Below are 22,171 nucleotides of genomic sequence, written 5' to 3'. Positions count from 1 at the left end.
TTTTATCACCAAAAACAGATGTAATTAAACTTTGAATGTATTTGAATTGTCCATGAAATATTAAAACTTCACCCGCAATTGCATAGAAAGCAAACGTTCAATAGGTGACAGAGTTATTCGAACGAGTTTGATTCATACTAGCTATAATGATGATTGTAATTAAAATGCATTCACTACTGTGTAATTAATATGAATATTTCCAGTTCTGTGAATGAATGTTTTTGAACGCAATATTAAGTGAAAGCAATGGAGCCATAATTCGATCATCACCGGGTCTTTGTATCACGTTTTGTCGTTATACAATGTGATTGAATTGTGGTGATAATTAAACTGATTGGATTATTTCGATTCAAAACTGAGTTGTTCGTTCTGTCAAACTAATGAAGATTTGGTTTCTGAACGAACTGGCTGGGTTTGGTGCAATAATAATTCAATCTTATAGCAAGATAGATTACCGGCGATAAATAAATTAACAGATAAAAAGGTTTGGTTTATTGAATTTTAAGATAATTATACCCAAAATCATTATAACTGATATTTTCTTATCTCTTCACTCCATGTATTTATTGATTTATTGAGCCTACGTCCTATTTCTCAAACTGATACAGCTTCATTTTTATGGGTATTAATCATTCCCTTTTCTTCCTCCCTCAAAACACTTCCTTTTTGGCACCTTTAAGCAGTGCTGTGAAACCCACACTCGTGTGGTCTAATTTTCTCACACACGTGTACTCATTCTAATGACCATGCCTGCATAAGCATCCCTTTAAAACTCCCGCTCTTGTTTCTTCATGCACTGCAACGAGTTTTTGCGACTGTGAGTTTAGCTAACAGCTACAGTCGTCGCTCGTCGTTCGTCATTACGGCCTAATCCGCTGATACCGATTACTTACGACAGCTCGCACTCCCGCCCGTGAGTAGAATCGTGGGCGAAGATGAAGAAGAAGAAAAAGTAATGCAAAATTCGCTTTTGCAGCTATGCAGGAAGCCGATGTGAGGATGTACGTGCGCGAGCATGTGGGTAGCAGAATGTCTGCACACAGCACCGGCAGCTGTTTCTTTTACGCCTGCGGGTGCGGCGTAAGAATTGAATGCCATGTTTTTCAAACTCTTTCGCGTGTAAGTATGCATGGCTAACTTCTCGCTCGATTCGCAACATTGCTTTTAAGAAGTCTAATCGAGATGAGTGACCGTCTCTTCCGTAGCTCTGCAAACTGGTGATACGATCCACCGTGCAATGCACAGTGGCCCAAAAGGGCGAATAGCGGAACTTTTTTCCTAGTGTGTTCTGCTTTCATTTTATCATTTATGGTCTTCAGCACTTTTGTGCAAGCAACTTTGCTGCAGAATTAAAATTTCTATCTTTATCGAGTGCTGAACTGTATGGCATATTCTTTGAAATTTCTTTTAAAATTAGTTTTTCATTCTTAGCTTTGCTTGGTTGCATCTTACAAGAATACAATGTTCTAGGCAATTATCGAAGCACTCAAAATACACGTTTTTACAGAAGACTTCATATCTCTAGGACCTTTACTTGCTAAGTTATCACATATTCAAGTTTTAAATTTCCTTAGCTTCAAGAGCCCGTGGGATAAAATGGGGCAAGTGGTTTTATGAAATCAGTGCTTCATCTTAAAGCTTAAGTCGAGTACTATCAACTTGTATGGGTTCCGCTTGTCCCCAACCACCCAAATGAGAGTACGGCAAGCATTCGTTATAGGCTCGATACACGTCCATTCTTTTGTGTTAGTAGATAGACACATGGTTTCTTCGGCAAAGTTATAGAAAATATAAAGGCAAACAACTTTGCCGAAGAAATAACATTCATATCGCTATTTAGTGCAGAGCTAGATAGTGCAGAATAGAGCATTTTCCTTAGAAATTCCTTAAAAATTAGTTCTTCATACTTACCTTATGTTGGTTGCATTTTACAAGAATATATAGTTTTAGGCGATTATTGAAGCACTCAAAATACATGTTTTTGCAGAAGACTGCAAATCTCTAGGACTTAGCACTTAGCAAGTAAAGGTCCAAGAGATTTTCGGTCTTCTGCAAAAACGTGTATTTTGAGTGCTTCGATAATTGCCTAGAACCAATGTTTTTGTAAAATGCAATTAAGAAACGCTAAGTATGAAAAACCAATTTTTAAAGAAGTTTTAAAGAATATGCCCTATAGTTCAGCACTCGATAAAAATAGAAATTTTATTTCCTCAGCAAAGTTGGTTGTTTTTATATTGTTTACTACTTTTCCAAAGAAACTATATTTCCCCGCGAATTCCTCAGCTTGGATAAAAAGGAGCGGTACACAACTTTTTAAGCGTTGCTTTCAGTGCTCGTGAAAAGTGCCTGCATGAAGGTGAATATAATACGCATTTACCCCTGGTAATATTCTTTTATCTGTTACCCCATGGACATGACCACTGAACTGCTGACAGTGTTTGTCTTTCTCAGTTTTCTACCCTTCAAAACAAATCATTCATGAAGTGCAGTGCTGAATGATTGCTTGACTAAACTATCAGTCAATTTTCTTGCTCTTGACTGATATTTTATATTTCAAAGTTTAGTTTTTTAAACTGTCTATTTTTTTTAAATCAACCAAAACCTGAGCAAGGAAATTAATTAAAACTTCTTAACAAAGTTTGTAATTTCGTCAGATCTGTCAAAAATTCTCCTGTTAATTTTGTACGATATTAAAAAAAAAGCTTGCAGAAATACAACATGGCACCATTTTTTAGTTTCAAATGTTCAAAACTGAAATGTTCTGAAACCGGACTGAAGCGACTCCACTCGTCAATATTTAAAAATGGTAAAAGAAGCTTAAATTGAACAAAAAGATTCGATTCTGCCTGGATATTTGTCTGGTTGTAAACCAAACGAGCAAACAGCTTTTCTGTTTTATGTGACACTAATCCAATATAATTTGAAATGGTTTAGTGGCTTGACTTATCCTTCGCTTTTGGTGGATTTAGTAGGAGTTCATATGTAGCATATTTACTCACATCAGGTTTGAGTTTATTTTACAATGTTTTACGTAAACCGAAGAATTTGTTTTACGTAAAAATAAGGTGAATAAGGTGTCATTTCTTTCAATTTAAGCTTCTTTCCAACTGGTTTCTTTAAATCCTGACATTGATGTCAGGATTGTGTTGATATTTGTTTCGTTCTTCATTATATTTGAGTCTTAATACTCAGCTCAATGCATTTGCACCCTCAATTTGTAATACTTCGCCATACAACACATTGTGGCACAATGCTCGAAATGATTCCATTCTTACGAAAAAAAATTCAAATATTGTTACGACAGCTTTGAGAGTAATCCTCATGACGCACAAGCTCTCTCTGCAGCGAAACATAAAAACCCATAATCAAATATATTTTCATTATTCTTTTCCGGTATTTTCCGTATCTGCTTGTCGATCGACCGGAAACCGTTCATTGCTGGTGCTGCTGCAGCCCATCGCTGTGAAAATGGGCCTAGACACACGGAATCCCACCTCGCTGTGGAAGGACAAGGCACTGGTGGAAATCAATATTGCCGTACTACATTCGTTCCAAAGCCGGAACATTACCATCGTGGACCATCACACGGCCAGCGAGAGCTTCATGAAGCACTACGAGAACGAGACCAAGCTAAGGTTTGTCCTCCGTCCGAGCCGGGAGGCGAGTAGGCATAAGCATCGGCTATTTATTTTGCTTTTATTTCCTTCTTTAGAAATGGCTGTCCGGCGGATTGGGTCTGGATCGTGCCGCCGATGTCACCGTCCGTGACTCCGGTGTACCATCAGGAGATGGCCCTGTACTATCTGCGGCCGTCGTTTGAGTATCAGGTAAGTTTATTGGCACTTGTTTTTTGTTACATTGGGTGGTAATTTTCGCTCAGTATTTTTTTTTGTGGAGCTTTGGCCCAACAGAAAGGAAATTTTGAGTCTGGGGATTTAGTGAAGCAGATCATTTGACAGCTTTCAGTTTAAATAGTTTATTGTTAACTTTAAGGCTTTAAGGCTCTATTTTAAAAATTCAAACTGTTATGTGATGAGGTTTCCTTTCTCATTTGTTCACATCCTAGGAATCCGCCCTCAAAACGCACGTATGGAAAAAGGGACGAGATTCTTCCAAGAACAAAAAGCCACGAAGGAAGTTCAATTTCAAACAAATTGCTAGGTAAGTAAGTAATTGTAAAATAATTATACAATGTGTTGTAAATTTCATCTAATTTCAAAGTACTGATGCAAGCATAATCGAGTATTTGAATTGTATACGCCAACTATCATCTTATTATTTGAGAACTGAATTAATGTGATAGACATTATACATAAGCGAGCCGTGGATTCGACATATCATTTCTGTGATAAAACAATCAATTTTCTGCAGGTAAATTCATTGGAAAATGACACGCGTAATTCTCGAACGAAAATATTCTTTGATTGGTATGCCACTTGCAGTCGGGTTCATTCGAAATCAATTAAATGCGTGTTAATTACACCAGCGATCTACGAACTGGATGGAAATTGATCGCTGGGATTGCTTTGTGAGCCTCCCTTGGGCCATATGCTGTATTAATAAAATGCTCATCAACCGACAACATCTGCAGATTGCGTGATTTTCGTGACTTTGAGAACTGTAAATTTTTCTCATTTCTAACCATTTAAAGTCAATATGGAATGTGATATTTTACGCACATCATTGTCGGATCCATTTATTCCGAATACGTTTCCTCTGTTGTCGGAACGGAAAACTCCCCTACGGATGCAATCAAGTGGGTTCTTTCCGTCACGTGCCGTTCCTGGTAGGTACCACCCAATTCAGGTGCGCACACCATTCTAAGCACCATTTCAGCATCGGTGAAACGCGCGGCAAAAGTGGAGAAAAAATCCATTCACAGAATTGCCATACTGGCGGGGTGGCCGTATCGACCACCAACCGACTCGTAACCAAATGGAGCCGCGTGGTACACGATAAGGTCGTTTAGTCTTGTTAAGCAGACAATTTTCGTCGCTCTTTCGATTCTAGCAAATAGGTCATCAACTAAAGCACAGCCCTCGCAACCGGATGTGTGGTTCGCAATCTAACTTTTACGTTCATCACACCTTTCGGTTGAGAATGACCGTACCTGGTTTGCTTCGCAGAATGTTTGAATTTCCTAACCTAAAAGATTTGGGTGCCAATCGTTCTTTAAAATCAAAGAAATACCTTGAAACAAAATTTGATAACGAAAAAGTTTATTTACAAACAGAGCGGAAAAATGAGTTCAAATATTTTTCGACAAATTATGGTACTGTAGTTTCATTTTTACATCCTTTCATTGCTCAAATATGCGAAATTTCAATGTGCGCAAATAAAACTTCACTCAACGTGAAAAGTTTTCAAAAAGTTAGGCTACCAGCTACCAGAGTTACAAGGCCACGTCGAAGCTGTGGCAGCCTTGTTAGCTTAAATTATCAACGAAAATTTTGTTTGTGGCAAACAAAAAAAAAGCTTTTTTATCAACGACTAAACTAATTATTTGCTGAATTTAAAATACGTTTTGTTCTTACCACGACGCGTAGAGTCACCGTCTAGTTCTTACTATTGTCAAAAACAATGATCGGTATTCGGACTAACGTCGATTTTCAATTCTCTTCCGCTGATTGCAAAAAAAATCTGTAGCAAAGCAATGTGGTGGCGCAAGCATAGTGCATTTTGATGTCAACTTGAACTCTACTTCGGGTTTTTCGGGCAGTGATGGAGTCTCGCGAGTAGATTCATTTGCCAACTGCACTGGCGTGTCTAGGGTACGGTGCACTGGAGTGCGTAGCTCAGTCGCTTTTTGAAAATTTAAAACAAGATTGAAAATTGAAATACTCTGACTCTGACTGATGGAGATGGCAATACAAAAAGTATTACTTCAGATATATTCCTCTGCTAGGCATAACAAGACCCCGTAACAAGAAAATTGGCAACTTTGCCAATATTCGGGAGACACTGATGGTAGCTCGCTCTACCGGCCAAGGTGGTCCCTGGATGAATCTGTGTGAGTGACCGTTAATATTCATACCGCCATGCCAACATAGCAGAATTTTAGTGAGCTTACTAACACTCATGCAACACTTACTACCTTCGCAAATAGAAGCGTTGCTGATGCTGACGCAAGGCGTTTATATGGAAAAATAACAGAGAGGCCAGTCTTGTTAATAATGGGGTCTTCGCTAAATTGTAAGTATCCAATGAGGCCGACGTGTGACTTCAACAAGACGGCGCTACACAGCACGTGGAACAAGGCACCAGTAAGGTGGCCAATTTATCAGTCGTTTTTTTTTCATCGCCAGGTGTACGATGGAAATCTCTCCTAGTAGTACCAGCAGCTCGTGATTCATACACCTATGCCACTCTCCGCTTTCCATTTGTACTCGACCAAAAATAGCCCGCAACACCGTTTGTTCAAATACCGTAAATGTGCACGTATTTATGTCCTTCGTAAGTAAAGTGACTGTTTCAGGTCCGCAGAGGACTACAGGTCTCATTAGCGTTTTGTGCATCGTCTTCTTTGTGCGGCGGCGTATGCTTGAATGCGTCGTTGAACCTCCTTGTTCATGGAATATGTCCATCTAAGTTATAAAAACTATTCAGGTTTTCTGTTGAGCATTAGCTGAGCATTAAATTATATTCATACTGAGCAAGCTGTATCTGTACCGGAAGTACTATTTCCGGACATTGTACTGCTAAATATTTGTTAAGTAGCAGAACTTTGTTTTTTCTTATGAACCAATGGAGCATAAAATTCGCCGTTAGAAGCATTAATCAGCATCAGTTGAGCATCGATTCACTGAATGGTACACCTTACGTTCTGCTAATTTTGCACTTTCAGCTTAACGCCAAGTTCTTATGAATACATTTATGGCAGTCACCCCTTCCCTTCCCTTTGCCGTTTACCAACATACTTCGGTAGCCTTAGAACACCATCACAAAATAAAAATTGGTTGTACTAATCTACTAGTATTAAGGTGAAGGTCGTTAGAGTCCAGTTGCATTTTTTACTGATTTCAGTACTTTCACGACAAGAACAGAGTTGATAGTAGTAGGTAATAATCTGTTATGAACAATTATGAAACATATCCGATCCGACAGTAATTCTATTACATAAAATGCTGTTTACAGTGAATTTTATTATTAGTGAATTTTATTATTAGTGAATTTTATAAGTATATTTTCGACACTTTACGACCGTTAATTTAATAGTGAAAATTATTGGTCAATTTCATGCTCAACGTAAATATATGGTATCACTCCACAGATACACTCGTTTCCTTGGTAACGTACAACAACGACGGCCGCGGATTCGGAATTGCAAACGAAACGAAGTAAAGCTTTTCGTATCAATTCAAGCCAACAGTCAACTTACCAAATAATTGTTCGGGTGGTAAATTAAAGTTTTCTGTGTCGCAAGTCGACGACTGGAACGGCCGAAAAAAATTAATGAAAAATCGACGGCGAAAACGTGAAAATATAGTGATGGATTTTCATTGGGCAGAAACCTAAGTATTTAGCGTAAGTTATGCCCAAAAGAGTAATAGAACCTATACAATGCAATGTTTAGTGCTTCGAGTTGTAAAATCTGATTACGGCTAGCAGGTTAGTTGAACAAGTTTTATTTTTTTGTGATGGTTTCCCGAGTCTATGGGAGCATGTTGGTACACTGAAGAAGGGAAGGGAAGGGTGATATTCGGTGCCATACTGACTGCCATAAATGGACTCTGACGACCTTGTCGTTAAGAAGATTTTGCAACTCAAAGCACTAAATATTGCATTCTATAAGGTGCATTATCGTGCATTACTGTGCAGGTCGGAAATTTAACTAAAGACTGAGATTTGCGAATAATTAAAATTAATCACTATAGTTCTACTTTTTCGCCGGTGAATTTTCAGCTATTTTTTCCTGCGATTCCATTCGTTGCAGCATTCGCGAAAGTTTACTTGGTGCACATATATCTCTAAATTACCGCCCGAGTAGTTATTTCGAAAGATATGCTGAATTTTCCAAAACTGTGTACTTGAATTAATAGGAAAAACTTCAGCTCGTTTCGACTGCACTGCCCATGGATGCATAGTCGACGTAACGACCAGCACTATGATTGTTGAGAAAACGCATTTTTATCGTGAAACACGTTTAAAGTCATATAATCTTTGCTATAAACTTTTTCAATCGAACAATCTGTCTATTTAGTAGAATTTATTAATCAAAACAGGACTGAAGGGGTTTTATGATTCATTCCTCATTTACTGTGTTTAAAAAATGCGAACGCCACTTTATGCGAATAAACAGACTTTTTTTGAACGATTATTCCCATAATTTGGCGTAAAGCTACAAAAACAAATAGGTTACTATGCTGATTGATTATGCGGGAAATTACGTCAAGCATTATGTGAAACCAATAGCAGAGTAGCTCAATTTTACTAAATTTCTCGAATATTTTCGTACAAACATATGTTGTTTGAGTATTGGGCATGTGAACAACATAGTTAAGAGTGCGTAGGACCGAAAAAGTACATTTTGGTCATTTTGGTTTTTACGTCAACTATGCATCCATGGGCAGTGCAATCCTAAATCCACGGCAGGTGTTTGTTTGAAAGTAACCTAGCAACGAGCATGGATATGCAGTGACGCCTTTGGGGCGAACCAACTACCGGTTGAAAACCCCATCAAAAAGTAAATAAATAAATAAATGTTGTGACGCCGGCATAAATTATTGAGCGTGAAATTGACTAGATATTTTTGCAATTAAAATAACGATCTGTGATCGTTGAAAATACGTTAATGCTATTTATTTTTACCGTAACCTGACTTTATCGTAAAAACTTTATCGTAGCTAGTTCCTCACTACAATATACATGGGATTCTATGCTTTGTGATTAATTGCAAAAGAACTGAAACATGCTACTAGCAAATTTTCTCCCTACGTATCAATACATAAACAAAAGGATAGTAGTGGATCGTAAAACTTCAGTAATCAATTGAAAATGCCCAGAACAATGTCATTTAAACTAGAGAAACTTGACAGAGCGACATTATCCCTTTTGATTCCACTTGCTCATGATTATTTAGGTGTATTATTGCAAATTTAAAATTTACCCACAGGGTGCAATAACTTGAGAACGGCTAGGTTTAAGAAAAAAGTTCATATGTGAAAATTTATTCAAAATTATGCTTGGAATTTGATTTTGATTTTTTTCAGCGTTTTGAGCTGGGATTGCTCGAATTGAGTTAGAGTTTAAGTCCAATAATTTTTGAAGTTTGAAATTTTCCCAAAATCCATAGGTTTAGTTGTTAACTCAGCAATTAGCTCTTGGGGAAGAGTAAATGGTTAATGCGAGTAATGTAGGTCTAGGTAAACTGAAAAATTATTTAATATTAGGCTAAAAATATAGACTTAGCGAAGGTGAGAGGCGAACTCACAGCTCTCAATTAGCTTTAGTTACTTTGCAAGCGCTTTGAGTGAATACCATTATTGTATGTATTTTGAATGTGCTTGGGTTATTATAGATAGTCTCCACAGACCTTCACCTTAAGAAACACATCAAAACGTTTCGTGCTTGATCTACAATGATTAATTCTTTTCGTGTCTGAAAAGTTTGCCACCGTATCTCAATTTCAAGCCTAAGCACGCCAATGGCCGACTAGTGTTTGCCATTAGAAAAAAAAACAGGGTGAGAAAAAAAACGGAATCGGAAAATCGTCATCATGTCAGATGAACCATCCATCCATGCGGGAGGGAAAATTCGCCAGAAATGAACTCACATACCGATGAAGGAAATTCAATTGTACTCTTTACTCACACAAAACGCTGTTCCGTTTTGTGTCACGTTTGGCGCGATATTCGATAGGAAACTGATTTTTGCTAGCATCCGAAAACAGCAATTTCCTGCCAAAAACTGGCTGGATCTTTTCCTCTAATTTGTTCAATATCGGACTTGGATGGTTGGAGTATCGCACATGAAAACAAGCATAATTTTGTGGTGTCACACAATTGCCAACTACCTAATTTAAAATTATCACTAACCAACTAAGTAACAGGTTGAGTGAGGTTCCTAACTTTTGCAATCTATCAAAATATTTTTTTTATCTCGACTAGACCCCAATGTTTACCATTTGTTGGTTACAAATTTACAGTCTTGCATTGGTAGGAACGAGCTCGGATGTTATTTTTTCATCCTTAGATTATGTGGAAATGAATAGCTACGAAACAAAGTCGTATGCAATGTCAAAAGCCAGTACAGCATATTATTCACCGCCTGTCTGCGAAACCGAAATCTGTGGCATTTTCATTCCACTTCTTTAGCGACTAAGTACCGTTCTGGTTCAAACTTTGAACGGTCTCTTACGTAGGAAATTAGCTTCTCACTCAAAAGTTCAAAGTTCGAAACTGATCGAAATTTGAGTTGGAACGGTGCAGAGCACAACCATTGCTCAGCACAAAAATGTTGAAAGTTGGCATCTGTTTCTACTTGCTGTGCGACGACGACGGTATGGTACCGTTTCCGCCAGTAAGAAGCTGTGCAAAAATTTCCATATCTCGAACGATGGCACAGCTTTTTACCGACTGTCGTCTTTTATCCGGTTTTCTTTCGCTTCCAGGGCCGTCAAATTTACATCTAAATTATTCGGGCGCGCGCTATCACGGCGCATCAAGGCAACAGTCCTGTATGCGACGGAAACCGGACGCTCGGAGCAGTATGCAAAGCAGCTGGTGGAACTGCTCGGACATGCATTCAATGCACAGGTGAGTTTTGGACACGGGGGCGCGCGTGGACACTGTGATCTGCTTTCGTTGCGGTCGAATGCTGCGGGTTTCGTTCCGTGGATTTTAAATTTCAAAAATTTGGTGAAACAGAATTATGGTTTTAGGAAAGGCATTTAGACTCATGTTCAGTAAATTCGGTTAGTTTGAAACGGCGGACGTTGATAATCGCATCACCAAACACAACATCATTAGGAGTTTGGTTCGTGAATTTGCCGTCGACGACGTTGGCATCTTCACGCCACTCAGCGCAACTTTGTCATTTTAATTAATTCTTCTAGCATATAAACTTTGTTTGATCTTGATGCTAGGATTTTCTTTTCATCCCCGTTGGTGCCAAGTGCGCCAGACTGTGTTAAAACCTGGCACGTGACAGCGAAATCAGGAAAGTTTTTTTTCTCTCTCTCATGAGTGCCACGCTTTGAAACAATCTTTCCCCGCCTTTGCTACCGTTTCTTGGGGTACTAAATTTAACCTATCGTAGGCGTTCGGATGAAAGAGATAAATTGTTTAAAATATTGATAATTTTATAGAGCGGGCTGGAAGTTGGTGGCAATTTCGGTGCGGATCGAAATAGGGTGTCCACGGTATGAAGTTGCCTCTCTATATCCAGATGCACATGACCATAAATCGAAATGCTGTTTCCAAAACCAACTGACATGCGTGCGAGTTTACTATAAAGTTACTCTCAAGAATTTTAGTTCATCCAGAAATAACTATCAGATTATCGTGCGGTCGAAAAGTTCCTCCAACTGATTAGTAGTAAAATAGAGCAACCGAAATACTCGAACAATTTAAAACAGCACCAGGGTAACTTATTTCGACAAAAGTAAGGATAATTCGGTACTTATCTCACAGTAAAACAAATTCTAACTAATAGAGGAAATTTTATACCGCAGCATTCTTCACTAAAGCACTAGATCTATCGCCTTTGAAGCGGGTTAGGAAATCGTAGAAAACTTTTCCGAACAGAACAAAACATTTCTCTAACTACTTTTGTTCTATTTTTTTTCTCTCCTTTCTCGGGAACTCAACTGAACCGCAAACCGCACACATCGCACACGACGACTGAACCGCCCGTCAACCAGATCTACTGCATGTCGGATTACGACATCTCATCGATAGAGCATGAGGCCCTCCTGCTGGTCGTCGCATCCACCTTCGGCAATGGGGATCCGCCGGAAAATGGCGAGGTAAGTTACGGGCAGGGCGGGCGCGCGCTTTTTTCCAGCTTTGCTTTCGCAAGTATGAATAATGTATAGTACTAAACACGTACATATATCACACGTACCGCTTCCGGAAAGTTGCTCTGCATCGTATCGAGATTTGCTAGACTGACTGACTTTCAGTCATCTCTTTTCTGTTTTGTTCTCGTGAAAACTTACTTCCACTAACTACCTAATTTGTTGCTGGTGCGCTCGCAGCAGTTCGCTTGACGCTTACAGAATTTCGCTCAGCTTCGTCGACTAATCAATCTTCTTGGATAAAGTGCGAGTATCCTGCCGATTCTGTCCCGGCGGGGTTGTTTCTAAGGTTAATAGTAACGTATTTTAAGCGGAGAAGGGAAAGCTAATTTTTCAGTTGAAAGATAAATGACGTGGTTCGACAAGTTTGTTTTGGAAAATGCATGCATATGTTAACTCTTTAACCTTTTGAGTGCTAATGAATGTAGTGTGTCCGGTAGAAAGTCTCGTCCCGGCAAAATGATATCGGAAAGGGGCATCCCAAGGGGCACTCAACGGTTGTCATCATCATCACCCTTTTCCGGTTTCTCATGGAATAAATTGTCAGATAGATGCTGACTTGTTGACTGTGTGACATCGAATGTACGATGTTTAACCGAGATAGAAGTGAACAGCGACCGGACCGGTTTGTCAGGAGGATGTTGTTGCGGTTTGGTACTCCAGATGGTAACATGCCTGAATATAAATCATGCTCGCTAAGTCTAATTTATTCTACCACCAGCAGAGCACATCATCGAGGTGTTATATTTCACTTCGTCTTACGGCGTGGAAGATGTATCCCGGGGCAATAGGAAAAACATTTGTAACATCCTTCTCTGATCCGATGAATTGGGTGTTTCGTTCCAAATTACACATTAATGGAAACATTCCGGACCGAGTGTGTTCCATTAGTCGTTCTAATCACACACCTGACTGAAATTACTAGTTCTCCGGTGGTTCAACAGGTGCAAACTATTTTTTCCGATTTATTGTACCACACTATCTACTAGCTTTGACTATAATTAAGAACAAGGCTTTGTTAGTCAGAATTCGAGTTCAAGTTATAGAGAGAGAGTCACCAGAAAGTTTCATTTGAAAATGGGTTTCTTTAAACTTAAATATGGGTACTCTTCCCGATCAGGAGAAGCTAACAAAATTATAACAAGATTATGTTACCAATGGACTAGTTTGTTACCAACATTTCTAACAACTGTTATAAATTAGATAAATAAAAACAACCGTTGTAAATGAGCGACGGTTAGTGGTTAAAATAACAAAAATTCTAACTAAATTTATTCGAATTCGTTATCGAAACTTGACCTTCTGTTTTTTTATACAACAGACTTCGCAGCCAGCTGTTAGAATACAGGACAATTGCAAGGCCAGTTGCTACGATCCTATTGACTGACTCTAACAGCCTCTCCCAGTCGAGATTCGAACCTACGGCGGCTGGTTTATTAGGCCAGCATCATACCTCGAGGCCAACTGGGCGGTGAATCTAAATTGTAACACATTTTGTTAATAATTATTTTTCAAAAATTCCGGGTACATATTACTCATTTATTTCTAAACTTGTTGAGCCCGAATCTTACGATCCGGAAAATATAAATGTCTGTTCAGAATTCAGAAAACTGCGTGGCCAGTGTTTGCGAAGATGTTTAATCTTTGTATTAGTTCTTTGAGTTCTTATATTGCATAATATAATATAGCTCTAAGATGTTGTACATAAAAGAGTAATTAAAATGTCATTAACTCATTTTTTAAAATTTTGCGACTTGGTCCGATCTGATTTAACACCGACCATATGATATCGCGGCAAGCAATCGAGTAGAGGAAGCGAGTCGAGCAGTCGAATCAAGCAATCGAGTTAATATTATTTGAGTTAATCGAGTTAAGCAAATGGGTCGAGCAGTCGAATCGAACAGTTGCGTCGAGCAATCAAATAGAGCAGTTAAATCAAGCTGTTCAATCAAGCAGTCCAGTCGAGCAGTTCAGTCGAGCTATCGAGTCGAGCAGTTCAGTCGAGCTGGCGAGTCGAGCAGGTGAATTGAGCAGTCGAGTCGAGTAGCCCAGCCGAGCACTCGAATCGAACAATTTAGTCAAGCAGTCTAGTCGAGCGGTCGGGTCAAGTGGTTCAGTCGAGAAGTTGAATCGAGCAGTAGAATCGAGCAGTCCAGTCGAACAGTTTAATCGAGCAGCTGAGTCGTGTAGTCGAGTCGAGTAGTCCAACCGAGCGTTGAGTCAAGCAGTTATGTCAAGCAGTCCAGCCGAGCAATTGAGTCTTGAGTCGAGCAGTTCAGTCGAGCAGTTGAATGGAGTAGTCTTGTCGAGCAGGTGAGTCGAGCACTCGAATCGAACAGTTTAGTCAAGCAGTCTAGTCAAGCAGTCGGGTCAAGCGGTTCAGTCGAGCAGTTAAGTCGAACAGTTGAGTCGAGCAGTTTAATCGAGTAGTTGAATCCAGCTGTAAAGCCGAGAAGTTGAATCGAGCAGTCCAGTTGAACAGTTTAATCGAGCAGTTGAGTTGAGTAGTCCAGTCGAGCATTTGAGTCGAGTAGTCTAGTCGAGCAGTTCAATCGAGCAATCAGGTTGAGTAGTTGAGTCGAGCAGCCGATTCGAATAGTCCAATCGAGTAATTGAGTCAACCAGTTGATTCCAGTAGTTTAGTCGAGCATTTAAGTCGAGTAGTCAAGTCGAGTCGAGCAGTTGAGTCGAGTGTTGAATCGAACAGTTAAGTCAAGCAGTTGAGTCGAGCCGTCGAGTCGAGTAGTTGAATCAAGCTGTCCAGTCAAGCAGTCGAATCGAACAGTCCAGTCGAGCAGTTCAATCGTGCAATTAAGTCGAGCAGTTGGGTCGAGTAGTAAGTCGAACAAATGTGTCAAGTAGTCGAATCGAGTAGTTAAGTAGAGCAGTCTGAACTGATTGAGCAGTCCAGTCGACCGATCAAATCGAGCAGTCTAATCGACCAGTCCAGTCGAGCAGTCTAGTCAACCAGTTGAGCAATCGAGCAGTCCAGCAGTCAACCAGTGACTGAAGTAACTGAGAATGCAACCATTGCTATGAAAGCATGACGTCCTGTCAGGGGTCTGTTTTTAGTTACCGATAAGCCTCTTAAGACGTCCTGTTAGAGTCCTGGTTTTCGGTACAGACATAAGCTTCTTATATAAATAGAAGAAAAAGATGAGTTACAACTATCAGAATCTATTACAAAGTTAATTTTTTTTTTGTTCTTGCTTCTTGATTAATTTGTTACTAATTTGTAAAAAATTATGTAATAAATATCATAATGTGTTATAAAACTGATATAACCTAGTTATGTCCTCCTGATCGGAGTTTCACTAACCTATTCCTATTCACCCAAACCGAGAGAGTCGATATAAGCCTGTGGGGCGTGTGTCGAGCAAATGTATGTATGTATGTAAACCCATACTCATACATACATGGGGGTAGCCACCATCACCTCGAGAGTTTCCCATTATATGTAAGTAGAATTACCGCAGAATCGAATTTATCTATCCAGTAACTTTCATGTCAATGCTGTTCGTGAAGGACCAAAACGGGTTGGGTGGATCTATAAGCAATGTCGCTTATATGATTCCACGGGATATAAGACACTCCTTCCAGCATAGACCTCCGGTTTCTAGATTCATAACTTCACCGTGTAAACGTATCTTGCGTGATGATTTGTGTGCTAGAAGGACGCGTCAAAATCCTCTCCGACCTTATTATGACTTGGGCTGGTTACCACATCCCTCATCCAATCTTCGATTCATTCGATACCCTGATGCTCCCTCACATTTACTATAATGATGGTATATAGCAATATTATAAAATATGTGTTGAATATACAATATTTGAAGATTATTAAATATAGCAACAATGATTGATAAAGATGAAATGTTGTATATATGGGCAAAAATAGAGCAATCTCACCAGTAGTCCTTCGAATGTAATAGAGTTGCATCATTCGAGTTTCCATAAGTGCTTCCATAAGTGCTTCCATTATTGATTTAATTTTTCTTCTGGTATCCATGAGCATTATTTAAATTTTTTTCGGCCTCAGTTTTGACTGTACAGTAGGAGGTGCTTCATCAGTTAAAACGAAACCAATAATTAAAATAACTTATATTAAGCTTACCTACCAATAAGATCGTGTGGCTCAACCGTTATTTTATTTTATAGATAAAATATAATACTTTCACCTAGTGGTTGTCTGGTTTGCGCAAAGTTGCCCGAAATTGAAAAAAAATTGAATTGTGACAGACAGACAGACAGACAGAAATCCATTTTTATAGGTATAGATTTCATCTTTCTGTTAACTTATTTCAGTAATCTAAGTCTAGAGACAAAATTTGCTAGAAACATAAGAGATTTCCAGGACCAGAAATCGGAAAAACCTGACTCATCTGCCACTCACATCCACCACCCAGTTTAACAAAAAAATTAAGAGAATTAATCGAGTAGAAATTTCGTATTTGATCAAATTGAATGCATGAAACTGTGCGTTGTGTCCTGAGACACAGACCCTTCTACTTTTTCCATCTGGTTTCATGCGTGGTCTTATTTTCATGACAATCGGCGGATGATGCACCGTATAATTAGGTACAGTGCGAAATTGGATGTGCTAGTCACGCATCGGGTTGCATGTATGATCGTGTTATTTGTCAATTCTGGGCCACGATCTTTTTATACGGCGAGAAAAGCAGGATAAACAAACTGGTTATGTCTGATAGAAACTGAAATTGTTCACTCCGATGTTAAATCAGTAGAGACACGGTAATAATGATTTTTTTTTGTACTATTTACTATGTACTACTGTTTCCATGTAGTTCCATGTTTCTTAGAAACGACAGCAACAGCGACGTAAACATATTTGTTTCCCATCCAAATTCAGCTAGAATGTATCATTTAGATGTTTCCATTAATGTAAACAAACTTCTTCTCTTGGTAGCTCAGGTTACTTTGATCAGCTGTATTATTTATTATTGATTTTTGCTCTCCACGGTCGTACGTGGGATAATTAATAGTCAGACTGTGATATTGAAATATTTCAAAACCTTTTCTAAAAGAATTGTTAGCTGAAAAAAACAGTGTCCATACGTATGCTTTTCTACAGACAGTAAAGATTAAATTTAAATTGCGGAGCGCCATTGTGCTCTTTCTTAATTAGCTGCAGCATATTTTCATGGCTGCCGGGAAAGGAATAGCATTTAGAGAAGCAGAGCACATTTGAGCGCAAATACCCTCGGCAACTTATCGTTGCGTTGCTGGCCGGAACGTGTTGTGGGTTGTGGCAGAAAAAAGAATATCCTTCCCCCGTCCCGTTTAGAGTGCGGTCAAACCCCAACCGTGATCAGCTTAACATAATTTAATCAACGGAGAAGTTTTAATTTGTGTAATCTTGGCAGGAGGAGTAGATCGTTTTTGCCTATTTTCCGCCTGGGTTGAAGCCGCTGATGTTTACACATGTACCGGCAGCCCCGAGATATTCGGTTTGCGTGATAACGAAGTTGATTTTGTAATGATTTACGGCAAATTACCTCCCGCGGCCCGCCGGCTGTGTAAATTAATCGTCATCGTAATTGGAGTGTAACCAACAGATCAAATTATCCTACCGCCGGGGTTGTGGAAGGAGCTGGAAACGAGGTAATATGCTAATGCATACATCGTCACTCAACATGTTGGTATAATGTAGACGATTCGTCCCGACCCCGTTCCCCATTCGGCAGATTCCGCTAAGATAACACACATCTATAACAGCGATCATCCTACTAACATTAGACATAGCTGGTGTGAGAGATAGCTTTGGATTTACTACAGCCAACTGTAGCCTTTTTTACATTTACCAAGTTTTGGTTTTCGTTTCATTAATTTCACATGTGATTAATTTGTTTATTTTCGTTTCGCAGGGATTTAAAGAGCACACAATTACGTTGAGAAAGAAAATGGTCCGTATTTTTTGCACAATTTTTTAACAACAACACACAAATAACCGACAACACCGAATGCGCATTAATCAGACAACAAGCTAATCGGGTTCCCTTTCATTGCAGCTCTTCGCTCAGGACCTGTACGCCATGAAATTGCATGAGAGCGGCAACCATCACGTGCACAACGAGCTAAGCATCGCGGCATCGTCGAAATCGTTCATCAAAGCGAACTCTAGAAGTGATATGAACAAACACGCCCAAAGCCATCGAAAGATTGACCGGTTGGACTCGCTGCGTGGTTCCACGACTGACACCCTGTCGGAGGAAACCTTCGGGCCGCTGTCCAATGTGCGGTTCGCCGTGTTCGCTCTGGGTTCGTCCGCCTATCCGAACTTTTGCGCTTACGGGAAGTACATTGATAACATCCTGGGCGAGCTGGGCGGCGAACGGCTGATGAAGATGGCCACCGGAGATGAGATATGCGGTCAGGAGCAAGCGTTCCGCAAATGGGCACCGGAAGTATTTAAGGTATTTTTTTTATCACCCCGCTAACCTACAGTGGGGAAAGGATGTTTAATCGCACTCTAAATTTTGAATGATTGATGGATATAATCTGAGTCAATTCAATTAGAAAAATAGATTTTTTGTTTACCCCACGACTAAAATATATTTGAGTCACGCTTTACCCAGCGAAATGAAAACTAAAAAAAAAGAAGCAATGACATTCGCTGGTCACCGCTTGTTACTCTTTCCGTTTATTTAAATTTAAACGAATTTGACCACAAAAACAATCTAAACCTAATCTAACCTCAAAAAAAAAAATTGCTCCTCACCGTGTCTATGATATCAACAGATTGCCTGTGAAACGTTCTGTCTGGACCCGGAGGAAACGCTGGCCGATGCGAACTTTGCCCTGCAAGGTGAACTATCGGAAAATACGGTCCGCTTCGCACCGGTGTCCGAGTACGAACCGCTCGACCGTGCACTGTCCAAATTCCACAACAAAAAGGCCACCGAGTGCTCGCTGAAACGGAAGGCTATCAGCTTGCACGAGGGCCCCCAGGGAAGCGAGCGGTCAACCATTCTGGTGGAAATCATTGCCGAGGGGGTGAGTATGAGTTTATCAGTCAGATTGCAAACGAGCTTGTGCTTTCCGCGATGCGACGCGAACGCGAGCAAAGCATAAGTTTAGAGCGTGACGCCGATCAACGAACGGTGGGCTGGACTGGGCGAGGGGTGTTGGGTGGTACTGTGGCAGGTGATTTACTTGTTGCTTTTCGTGTTGCGTTCGGTTAGCGCTCAAGTTGAGCGAATGTTCTCTCTACTTCCCCTTAGCGCGACTGAGCGCCTCCGTATAACAGTTTCATAATGTAACGTTGTAGGTCTCTGCCAGTGTTGGCAGGACTGCTTGTTCACAAATTATAAGCTATTTTTGGAACAATGGAATTTATTTGCATTTTTAAACTATAAAAATTATATCAACCAAGAAGCCAAAATTGATGAATAATAGATACAATGTACTCTTGATTTTTTAAATTTTTATCATGTGGTATCTTAAACTTTAATTGATTTGTCATGCAAGAAATCGATTGTTTGAATGGTTGGAAGTGAAAAAAAATCGTCTTTTAGTTCTTTTGAAATTCATAAAACTCTAAATTTAAATGCTGTTTTTCCCAAATGCTAATGCTGATTTGGTCAAAGAGTCTGAAAGAAGTTGTGTTAGAGGGAAAAGCTTAGAATAGAAATCATATTAGTAAATATGATCCCACAAAAAAACGATTGAATCGGCGAATTCCTTCGATCTATCGAAGCTAAATTCTAATCAAAAATCGAAAATCAAAAATCAAAAGGCAAAAGTATAAAGTCTAAGGTCTAAAGTCAAGAGCCTAAAGTCAAAAGTCTAAAAGCTAATGTGTGGAGTCTAAAGTCTAAAACCTAAAGTCCAAACTCTAAAGTCCAAAGCTAAAAAATCTAAATTTTAAAGTATTAAGTCTGAAGTCTCAAATCTTAAGTTTAAAGTCCCGAACCTGAGTTTAAATGTTTAAATCTAAAGTTTTGGTGAATGTCCATCCGGCTAAAACCACATTAAAATAAAAAATAAATAAATCTATAGCTTAAAGTCTAAACTATAAAATCTAAATTGTTAACCCTCTAACGGGCAACATCGTAAAAACGATGCAATCGAGCAAATGATTACTTTATCATGAAAGTACACTCAAAAGAAGCTCGAGTGTTGATTTTCATGGGAAAATATTTATCTGGAGGACCGCTAGGTATGAAATAGTCCAATTTCTCGTTTTAGTTTTTCATGCTTAACGCTCTACCCAAATATTTTTTCAGTTCAAATATATCAAATATATTTGAGATCGAACATTTTGTTCTAGATGTCCTCTTTCCTCAAGCGTAAAAAAGGGAATATTTAAATTACCAACTCAAAAATCAAAAGTCAAAGGTCAAATGTCTAAGGTCTAGTCTAGTCTAGTAGTTTGAAGTTTAAAGCTCTGAGTCTTTATATTTTAAAGTTTAAGGTCTAAATTCTAATTTAAAAAGTCAAAAATCAACCGTCAAAGGTCTAAAGTCCAAACTAAACTTCTAAAGTAAAGGTCTAAAGTAAAAAGTCTAATGCAAAAGTACAGAGTCTAAAGACTAAAGTCGAAAGTCGAAAATCTAAAGTCTATAATTTAAAATCTAAATTTTAAGTCTAAAGTCTAAACTGTAAAGTCTGAAGACTAAAGTCTTAGGTCTATAGTCTAAATGTTCTAAGTCTATATAGTCTAGGGTCTGAAATCTGAATTCTGAAGTCTAAAGTCAAAAATCAAAAGTCTCCACCTTTTCGCGCGGGTAATGGCGGCTAGTAAGTATACTTTTCGACAATGTTTATTTGCTTTTAGGAACTCCGTTCACGTGCGCTTGAAAGTTCTACAGCAACAATCAAGGTTGGAAATATCAACCTGACGTGAATAAAGTTGCCAAAGGCAAGCTAACATTCTCCGACAGTTGTATCCACTAGCCGCCATTACGCACGCGAAAAGGTCGCTAAGGTCTAAACGTTAAATTGTAAACTCTAAAGTCAAAAGTCTATAACCCAAAATGTAAAGTCTAAAATCTAAAGTCGAAGGTCTTGAGTCTAAAGTCAAAACTCAAAAGTCTACAGTTTAATGTCCAAAGGCTAAAGTCTAAAGTCTAAGTTAAAAAAGTAAAATATCAGCACAAAGTAAAAAAAATGCTATTTTTAAATTAAAATTATTTTTTTGCCCCTCGATTTTTCAAGCCAATTTCCAAGGGGAGGGGGGTGACAAAAACTTTGAAAATGATTTGCAATGGCCTAATCTAACGAAAAAAAGTAAAAGAGTCGAAATTATAAGGTAAAATGCTGAAAATCTAAAATTAACAGTCAGTGATTAAGTATAAATAGTTAAAATGATTTTTTTTAAAGTCACATACTAAGACCATTACAAATATTTAATAATGTGTTTGGCCTTCTGATATTAAGGGGAGGGCAGCGAAAAAAACATTGAGATTTTTTTTAAAAAGCGTAAAAATTCAGGCTTTTCTGGGAAAAAATTAATTGTGAATGTCAAATCTATTGTTGCAAATAAATAAACGTCGAATCTATTGTTACAAATTTTTATTTGTCATCGCATTCTACAAATTTCCACTTTTATTTCGTACTTAAAGAGATAACACTTCGTACACTAATTTTTCGAGTTCATTAGGCTATGGAGCTTTGAAATTAAAAAAAAATCACTTCTAACAAATTTCTTTTTGCCGTCTGATTTTTGAGGCCAATTTCAAAGGGGAAAGGGGAGTGGCGATAACTGTAAATTTGCAAATACAGTAAATTACAATAAATTTAATCCAAATCAAATCCAAATTCAATCCGATTCGAATCGAAATCCAATTCAAAATCAAGCCACATACAATTCAAATCCAATCGAAATCGAATCCAAATCCAATCCAAATTCAATCCAAATCCAATTCAAATCCAATCCAATCTAAATCCAATCCCAACTTAATCCAAATCCAATCGAAATCCAGTGCAAATCCAATTCAAATCCAATCCAATCTAATCCAATTCCAATCTAAATCCCATCCAAATGCAATCAAAATCCAATCGAAAATTAATCCAAATCCATTCCAATCCAAATCTAATCCAAATCCAATCCACCAAATCCATTCCAAATCCAATCCAATCCAAATACAATCCAATCTAACCAAATTCCAATCTAAGTCCAATCCAAATGAAATC

General features: G+C 38.7%; 1 protein-coding gene across 1 annotated transcript in view; it reads left to right on the top strand.

Annotated features, from left to right (window-relative positions):
• Positions 1 to 22,171, top strand: part of LOC128744427 (nitric oxide synthase) — a 79,690-nt gene that overhangs the window by 46,826 nt on the left and 10,693 nt on the right. The window contains exons 8-15 of the mRNA XM_053841442.1: positions 3,454 to 3,635; positions 3,713 to 3,827; positions 4,067 to 4,161; positions 10,610 to 10,754; positions 11,861 to 11,965; positions 17,902 to 17,940; positions 18,046 to 18,450; positions 18,776 to 19,030. Coding sequence (XP_053697417.1) covers positions 3,454 to 3,635; positions 3,713 to 3,827; positions 4,067 to 4,161; positions 10,610 to 10,754; positions 11,861 to 11,965; positions 17,902 to 17,940; positions 18,046 to 18,450; positions 18,776 to 19,030 — 1,341 coding nt within the window. The remainder of the gene's footprint in view (positions 1 to 3,453; positions 3,636 to 3,712; positions 3,828 to 4,066; positions 4,162 to 10,609; positions 10,755 to 11,860; positions 11,966 to 17,901; positions 17,941 to 18,045; positions 18,451 to 18,775; positions 19,031 to 22,171) is intronic.

The sequence above is a fragment of the Sabethes cyaneus genome, chromosome 3 (assembly GCF_943734655.1).
Source record: "Sabethes cyaneus chromosome 3, idSabCyanKW18_F2, whole genome shotgun sequence".
NCBI classification, from domain to species: Eukaryota; Metazoa; Arthropoda; class Insecta; order Diptera; family Culicidae; genus Sabethes; species Sabethes cyaneus.
Note: the sequence above shows the minus strand (reverse complement) of the source record. Positions and strands in the feature narration are given on the sequence as shown.